This window comes from Lipotes vexillifer, unplaced genomic scaffold (genome assembly GCF_000442215.2).
Source record: "Lipotes vexillifer unplaced genomic scaffold, Lipotes_vexillifer_v1.1 scaffold532, whole genome shotgun sequence".
NCBI lineage: Eukaryota > Metazoa > Chordata > Mammalia > Artiodactyla > Lipotidae > Lipotes > Lipotes vexillifer.
The window spans coordinates 1,239,967-1,248,994 of record NW_006798027.1 but is presented as its reverse complement, the minus strand read 5'-3'; the positions used below and the strand labels follow the sequence as shown (position 1 = coordinate 1,248,994).

The 9,028-nt window shown below is 39.4% G+C and overlaps 1 protein-coding gene across 1 annotated transcript in view; it reads right to left on the bottom strand.

Annotated features, from left to right (window-relative positions):
• The window catches only part of ADAMTSL3 (ADAMTS like 3), a 371,609-nt gene that overhangs the window by 242,195 nt on the left and 120,386 nt on the right, over positions 1-9,028 (bottom strand). Inside the window, 1 exon segment of the mRNA XM_007470069.1 lies at positions 6,580-6,707. Within this exon segment, the coding sequence (XP_007470131.1) occupies positions 6,580-6,707 (128 nt within the window).

The window sequence follows — 9,028 nt, the reverse complement described above, 5'->3', positions numbered from 1 at the left end:
AATAAAGATCTAAATCTGTCCAGCAAAAGTGGCCACCATGTGCCAAGGAAAAATAAATGAAAAGAGACCGATAGCTAGATGCAACATTGTAAAACTCCTAAGGGAAAAATACAGCCTTCTATAGGCAGCCAGGCAGAACATATAGGTTATCTACCAAAGAAGACAAAAAAATTAAGCCAGATTGAGAGGTCTGTGAGCAAAACTGTATATCAAACTTTATGGAAAAAGAACTTCTGAGTCTTGAGAGGGAAAATTTGTGTCTCGGGAATTTTATACCCAAATAAGCCATTCACTGTTTATGTGTAAAGTCAAGAGAAAGACATTTTCAGATATATTATATAAGGACTCATAAAGTATAAGACCCACAACTTTTTCCTGAAATTAAGAAGGCTATAAAGTCTTGCTGCTTGAAGTGTGGTCCACGGACAAGCAGCATTGACATTACCTGGGGATTCGTTAGAAATGAAAGATCTTGGATCCCACTCCAGACCTACTGAATCAAAGTTTATATTTCAACAAGATCCCTAGGTGATTCATATGTGCATTAAAATTCCAGAAGCACAGCTCAAAACATATCCCTGCAAACAAAGTGATGATTCGGAATTAAGAACTGAAAATACTGACAATGAACACTGAAATAATGTATGCACACAAACACAAGTTTCAACGATAGTTTGAAATATGATTATGAAAGAAAAGATATAAAGGGAATAAATGGTGCCAAGAAACTGAGTATAAGATCCCAGGTTATAATAACAAAGCCCCAAAGGGTAGGAATGAAGAAGAAAAGCATAAAATATGCATCAGCTGACAAATAGAAATCAAAAGAATAAAGTATGGCTTTCAAACATCTTAAATTTAATCATCAGTAATATAAAAACAGGATATATATATGTACACACATATATATATATGTGTACATATATATATATATATTTCCAAATTACCAGAGGTAAAATTTCAGCCAAAAAAAAAAAAGCATAAAAGAAAAGAGAGAATGAAAGATTTTAAATAGTGATGGTAAGTCAAGCACATATATTGAGCTCTTTCCCCCTTATAAATGCCTAGTGAAATGACCAACAAAGTATATTAATAGGTCAACAACTCTCCATCATAGCTGGAAATTCATACAGGCTATACACAAGCCAGAAACTTCAACATGCATGTGAACAAGACTAAATTAAAGGATGGTATACAAATATACTATTCACTATACACAAAAGAGAAGGCTGCCTTTGAAGTAAGTGGAACAGATCCACAGGAGAACCCACCAATACTCACTAAATCAAATTGACAGATGATGTAGCCAGAACTCCTGGCAATCAATGCCGTGGGAGTGGCTAGTATAAGACAAAAATGTAGATGCATATAAGATCCAACTGGATAGGGGGCCCTGTGAAACACTCAGTGCCTGTACGGGCTGGGGTACTCTGGAAGGGTTAAGGGAAATGTAGGTACTGCAGAGACTATCTCCAAATAAAGGAAAGCCACAAAAATTCATTAGCAGAAAGGCAATGTTCCTTCCCCACAAATGCCTTCCACTGCAACTTCTATTTATTCTCCATATTGATACAAAGCTGCAATAGATTTAAAGCAATGATTCTTACCCAAACAGAAGAAAGGCATTTTTCCCATGGAGAGTGAGAACTTAATTAACAAAGGACTTGATAAAACCCTAATTCTAATCTAGATCCCTGATATTTGGAGATAAACACACACACACACACAAACACACACACACACACACACACACACACATACACATACATGCACGTAATTATACATATAAACATATTAGTAGATTTTTTTAAATGTTCTTATTTCTTTAATAATGATCCTATAGGATCATTTTCCTTCTACCTGGATAACTCCCTTTAGCAATTCTTTTAGCACAAGCCAGATAGTAAAGAATTATCTCAGTTTTTGTTTGTCTCAAAACATCTTTATTTCACCTTGCTAGATAGAGGATTCCATTGTAATAGTTATTTTCTTTCAAGATGTTAGGTAATTTCATTATCTTCTAATGTGAAGTTAGCAGTCAACATTATCTTTTCTCCTTTTATGGTAATATGTCTTTTCTCTCTGGCTTCTTTTAAGATTTTACCATAATGTGTTTATGCATATTTATTCTCTTTAGGGTGTGCAGAGTTTCTTGAATTTGTGGCTTGATATCTTTACAGCAATAACTTTTGGAAATTTGGGGAAATTCTTGGTTACTATCACTTCAAATAGTACTTCTAACCTATTCTCTATCTCTCTTTTCCTTTTAGGACTCCAATTATACATGGTTTAGACCTTTTCATCTTGTTCCATATATCCTTTATTCTATGTTCTGTGTTTTCCCCCCACCCTATAATTTAGCCTGGATATTTCTACAAACCTATACTCTCTTCTACTGTTTCTAATCTGCTATTATGGCCAACTATTTAGTTCATAATTTTAGTTATCACTTGCTTCTATTCTCAAATTCCCATATGATTCAATTTTATGGATTCCAGTTCTCTGGTGAAATCCTGTAAATATTTATTACAGGGTTTTTGTTTTGTTTTGTTAACACACAGGTCCAATAACTCTAGTACCTGTTTCTATAATCTGTTTTTCCTCTTGCTCTTATATCATGGTAAGATTGGCAATGTTTTACTGAATCATTGGCATGATCTATAAAAACCTGTATAATCTCTGGTTGGTGCCATCTTCCTCCAGGGTGTCTTTTTTAAAGCTTCTTGGAGGAGGTTGGAATAACAACAAATTTTATTACTCAGATTAGGGTTGAGCTAATTCAAGACTAGGTCTCAGTCTTTGTAATATCTAGTCTATTTAGGATTGGTATTCCCTTTCTCCTAGGATATAGTCCTTCATGGATACAAACTGATCACCTGAGATGTTTACCAGGGTTTTGAACTCAAATTTGAAACTGACTATGAAACTGCCAATAAATCTGCTTAATTTCTCAGCCTCTTAGAAGCTGCTTTCTGCTTGGCTTTTCTGCCTCTTACTGCTTAAAAACTGGTGAATACTAGGATGAAAAATGTGGCTCAGATAATGTCATTTTTCTGCATATCGTTTACTTGCAGGGATCTTGCAGTCTCAAGTTCTAAGTCCATGATTATGTTTTACTCCTCAATTTCTGGTTCCCAATTACCCATCATTAGATTGTTAATATCTGTAATAGTTTTTCTTACATCCAAAGTATGGTCCAAAGTGGAGTGAGACAAATAAGGGCAAAAAAGTAAATTTTTATAAAGCTACATGAATTCAATTTAAAGGCAGGTCTTTCAATCTAAGATTATGTCCTATTTTTTAATGTTAAAATGAAAAGATTCTGATTGTAATTCTTTCCTGAAAAGTCTGTGATGGTAGACCATAGGTGAGTTTTTGTTTGTTTTTATTTTTGTCTTTATTTGACCAAATAAAAAACTGACAACCTATATTAGTTCCAAATATGCTTTTTTTGAAAAATTTACTAGTATTTGAAATCCAAAAGTCTGAGAATCAGATTCTTTACCTTCTTCTTCAACACTGGCCCCTTCTGCTTTCTCCCCTGTCTATTGTCTTTTAGGCATAAAAGCTGCTTTTCATTTCCTGCTCCAGCACCTTTACATACGCTGGCTTCACTATCTGGATTTTATGTCCCATAACCCTCCACCCTTCATATAACTGACTTCCTCTCAGCAGTTGGGTCTCAGCATAGACCCTCGGCACAAAGGACTTCCCTGGATAGGTGTTATCTACCCCCTTGACACAAATTTTAATTACACATAATTTGATTACATACTTGTTTATTGTTTGTCCCCCTAGATTATAAGAACCATGAGGACAGGCTCTGTGTTAGTTTAACTCACAGTTGTTAAACTCCTTACCCACACCAAGGCATAAAAAGCATCTTGGAGCTGGAGACTTAGATAGTATAAGGATTTCTGAAGATTTCTTTGAGAAATCTATGCTATGATCCTACCCCCTCACCCTGCTCCAACGGAAAGAGAAGGGGTGAGGGCTTCAATCTGCAAACCCCCAATTGAGAGGAAGAAATTTTAGGGACACCAGCTGACACGTGCCTCTTGCAGTTGGTTGGTGTCTAATTCACACCTGAGAAATTTAAGGGCTGAGAGCTCAGCTGCAGTGGCCGGTGTAAGCAGAGCAGGTGTTGCTGCATTGGCTCCTAGAACTGGAGAGTTTGTTTAGCAAAGTTCACAGGAGGGTTTCCAGTGAACCAGATGTGGGCCACACGCAAGAGAGCCAGCATGGAGTTGTCTTAGGAACGAACATACCAAGACAGCCGCTGAGGGGGTGAGTAGACATAAACAGGAAGAAGCTAGGAGTATGCCTAGGTGTCCAAGATTAGGAAAGAGCTATGTTACCAAGCCAGAGGACTGCGAATACCACATCTCAAGCGAATTGCAGGCAAGGATCCCAAGGGACTGGGGGGAAGGAGGAGACACTGTCTCAGAAAAATCCATCAAAGTGCTCACGATAGATGAAGCTGGCTTTAAACACCTACTAAACCAGAGAACGTCAATACCTGGTCACTAAAGTCAAGGCAGAACTCCCCTCCTCCTTCTCCGCTCCTCTTGCCCAAATCTCCTTTTCTAAGTACAGAGAAGGCAGGAGAGGCTGAGCAGTAGCCCTTCCTACCCCAAAGGCTTTCCAGTAGCAGCCGACCCCGGTTAGGAAACAGAAGACACAAATGCACACACACACTGAGATAGATCACTTGGCAAAGTCATATTCTAGGCAAAATCAAAGTAATTTTTTAAATTAATAAAATAACAGACACGGAAGCATTTTGGTTGTATGACAACAAGAGGAAAGTGGCCATTCATGGTCCTTAATATTGATATACTCCTCTAAATCTTTTTAACAGATACAAGTACATACCACCTTTTTTTAAATTTTACCTTTATCTCTTTTGCCAGTGGATAAGTAGAATTTATGGAATTTTTGTTGTTTAAGTGATGCTTGATGCTGAATAAGGATCATTTATACCGGTGATTCAAGTAGAACCTTGACTGATCTCAAAATTTTGAGCTTAAGTAGTCTCATCCCTTCTATTACTCCTAATAATTACCTTGCCATTTATCACAGGATATGGATTTTTATATTTTGAGGGCAGGGCATGAGGGATGAATGTCACGGAATCATAAAATGCTCTAATATGAGGGGTTTGGCTTTTATTTTAGTTGGTGACTGGGGAGGTACATATACCATAAAGAAAAGACAAACACAAATAAACCCCACTCTTTTCCCATCTGAACCCTACCATTCTTTGCAAATTATTCAGATCCCTCAGATTTGGACTGAGATGCCAAAATCTCACCTTCCCATGCCAGTCTCCATGTTGGAAACCTCTCCCTCAAATGACTGACCAGCGGTGGGTAAGAACTTGCTCCCTACCTAAGAAGACCCTCCCTGACCCTTGCCCACAGGAACAAAGGCCCCCTATTACAAACCTTACCAGGATAAATACATCCCGGTACAATGCAACATCCGTATGGTATGACACACTTAGAGGGCCTTTATTTCCTCACCAAGGTAACACAGAAGAAGCAGCTATACCACTTTGTCATTGCGAAACTAATCCTCGGACTCAGTTCTGCAACCATTTACTTAGGGTTCCAAGCTCTGAGTCAGAACTTGCCCTAAGATAATGACACCAACCCTAACTCCAGAAGCCTTCCCATGCTTTCCTGGAGTGGACTCAGAGACCTCCTCCTCAAAGGCCATGTCTACAGTCTCACATCTGCCCTGCTCTGTGCCGTCTCAAGGAAAAATGAGAATGTACGTGGTCACTCTTTAATATTCCATAAAACAGCGACCCTGATAGAATCCAGAGCATTTCTGCTCTATACCTTACACATTCAGGGAACGTCCATTCCCTCTTTCACCGGACAACATCCCCAAACTGAAGTTGGCTGCCATGATCTTGGAGTCTTCTTTTGTCCAGAACCAGCACATCCGGTTCCATTCACTTGGGGTTCTGTCTTACCTGAGAGCTCAGGTAAAAATCCTTGGCTGGGATCGACACTACCCCGTGAAGAATTACCTCAAATTGTCTCAAGAGCAATGATAACTGTGGGTTTCTTACAATGTACGTTTATGTTTTAAGAAGCTGATCTTGCATTTTAACAAATGTTGCTTAACATAAACATTTCTAAGATGGGAGCACAGACCTTGCATTACCTTCTTAATCAATGGGTTGCTCAGAGAAAGTGAACCGAAAGTGATTAAAATGGCAACAAGTCAAGGGTGGAACACAGAAGACTTGACCTCTTACCCCAGGTCTCAACAACTTTGGGCCAGTGACTTATCATGCCGGCCTCCCCTCCCTTAAAGCCCAAAGTGTGGAATGCCCCAGCTGCTGCAAGCTGGGGGTCTCATGTGGAGGGGTATGGCCACACTCATGAAAATGCGGCCATTACTATTTAAATATGGTAACTTGAGGTAACTTAAATATGGTAACTTGGTAACTTACACCACCATCATGGTACCTTCCAAAGCCAAGAAGCCCAGTTGTCTTCCCAACCTCACCCATCCAAAGGTGCTGACACCCCACAGAGAAGAACAGGAAAAGCCACCACTTACCTGCCAGTCAAACATCTCCGCAGAGAATAGGATGCTCCTCCCCCACAAGTCCGGGAGCAGTCACTCCAGTCACCCCAAGCATCCCAATTGCTATCTTTGTCTTCATCCGAACGAGTGTTTCTTGAAGTCTGTAAAGTGAAAAAATGCAATAAGTTATAGACAAAATGCTAGAAATATCCCAAAAGCTTTCCCAGTTTTTCCAGAGTCTTACTCTAAGCTGTTCACAAAGACTAAAGTTGCCTAAAAATGCATTGTTTTGGAATGGCTACATTAAAACACACACACAAGATAGTTTTATATGGAAACTCGTGACACATGAGTACCTTTCCATCTTATGAAGGTTTTATCCAGATGGCTTCCAAGCTCAGTTTTAAATTTGAAACTTTATCATTCCAAAATTTAAATAAATTGGCTAAATATAAATAATATTTATTATTATTATTTTGTCTTTATAACTTACATAGCAGGGTCCCAGCTTGTACCTAAGAAATTCTCTCCACTGTCTGTCATATAGACTGGTGCTTACTCCAAAGAAACCTTTTTGCAGGAGGATTTGTGGAACCTCCTGAGAGAGGCTTCACCCCAAGAAAACAAAGTAGATAAAGCCTCAGGGTCCACGAAAATAGAGAAAGTTCAATTATGAATATGCTGTTTGGATTAATTTGTCTTCTGGACTTGCCACCATTGACTTATATCAAGATACTCTAAAGAAGAGACCAGGGGTAGTTAAAAAATTTTAAATATATAGATAGGTATAGATATGAAAAGAAATGATGTACAAAACATTACGAAGAGGCCTAAAGTAGACTCGAATAAATGGAGAAACACGTAGTCCTAAATAGCTGGACTCGATACTGTAAAAGGTTAATGCTCTCCAAATTAATCTATAAATTTATGATAACTCCAATCAAAATCCCAAAGGGGATTTTTTTAGGCCCTAACAAAATGATTCTAAAGTTCATCTGGTGGAGTAAATGTCTACAAGAGCCAAGAAAAAACTGTACAAGAAGGAAAATTAGAGGGAAATTGCCTCAATTCAAACAGTATAGAATTGATATAGCAATAAGCATTCAGATCTATTAAGGTAAGAAAGAGAAGAGTCCAGAAACAGATCCAAGTATAAGGACATAACATAGAACCACAAGTCGGTGTGATGAATGGTTTAAAAGAAAATAATAGATAACTTCTTCACAAAAGACACCAAAATGAATTCAGATATATTCCAGAAATTAATATTCTGAATGCTGAACCCATAAAATACTAAGATAGCTATAGATTAAAAATCATACAGGCTTGATGTAGCAAAGAGTGTCCTAGATGTGTCAACAAAGGTAGAAAACCCCAAAGCAAAAGACTGATACATTGAATTACATTAAAATAAAAACACACAAAGCATTTTCTCTCTCTTCACCTATAGATAAAGGAGTAAGTATATGAACATCCACACGAAAATGCTGTACTAAGAGTACAAGTATGTGGGCTGGAAGAAAACCCACCAAATTGCCTCTAAGGATGGAGGGAGCAGGACTCGGCGTGCACTCTGTTGGGGAAGGACACAAGAGGAATGCCAACAGAACGTTTTATTCCCCTCCCAGCCCTCCCCCAAAAGATCTGAAGCAACTATGACAAAAAGTTCAACTCGATGAAGCCAGGTGGTGCTATAATAGTGTTAGTTTTATCTGAACTTTTTTTTTTTTTTTTTTGCGGTATGGGCCTTCTCGCTGTCGTGGCCTCTCCCGTTGCGGAGCACAGGCTCTGGACGCGCAGGCTCAGCGGCCATGGCTCACGGGCCCAGCCGCTCCGCGGCATATGGGATCTTCCCGGACCGGGGCACGAACCCGTGTCCCCTGCATCGGCAGGCGTACTCCCAACCACTGCGCCACCAGGGAAGCCCTATCTGAACTTTTATGGATTTTGAAATTTCTTTTAAAACATACTTTGAGGGGGCTTCCCTGGTGACACAGTGGTTAAGAATCCTCCTGCCAATGCAGGGGACACGGGTTCGAGCCCTGGTCCGGGAAGATCCCACATGCCGCGGAGCAGCTAAGCCCATGTGCCACACCTACTGAGGCTGCGCTCTAGAGCCTGAGAGCCACAACTACTGAGCCCGCGTGCCACAGTTACTGAAGCCCAGGTGCCTAGAGCCCGTGCTCCACAACAAATAGAAGTTACCGCAATGAGAAGCCTGTGCACCACAACAAAGAGTAGCCCGCTCACCGCAACTAGAGAAAGCCCGCGCACAGCAACAAAGACCGAACGCAGCCAAAAAAAAACTTTGAGGGTAAAAGGCCATCTTTAGAGAAGAATGTAAGCTTATATCATATTTAATACAGGTAAATGTGTACATGCCTAAGGAAATGAGTAAGAGATTAACTAAAATGTTAGCAGTGGCTACTTCCAGGTGCTAGGAAATTTAAAATTCTTTTGTCTCTGAACTTTAAGTTGTTTT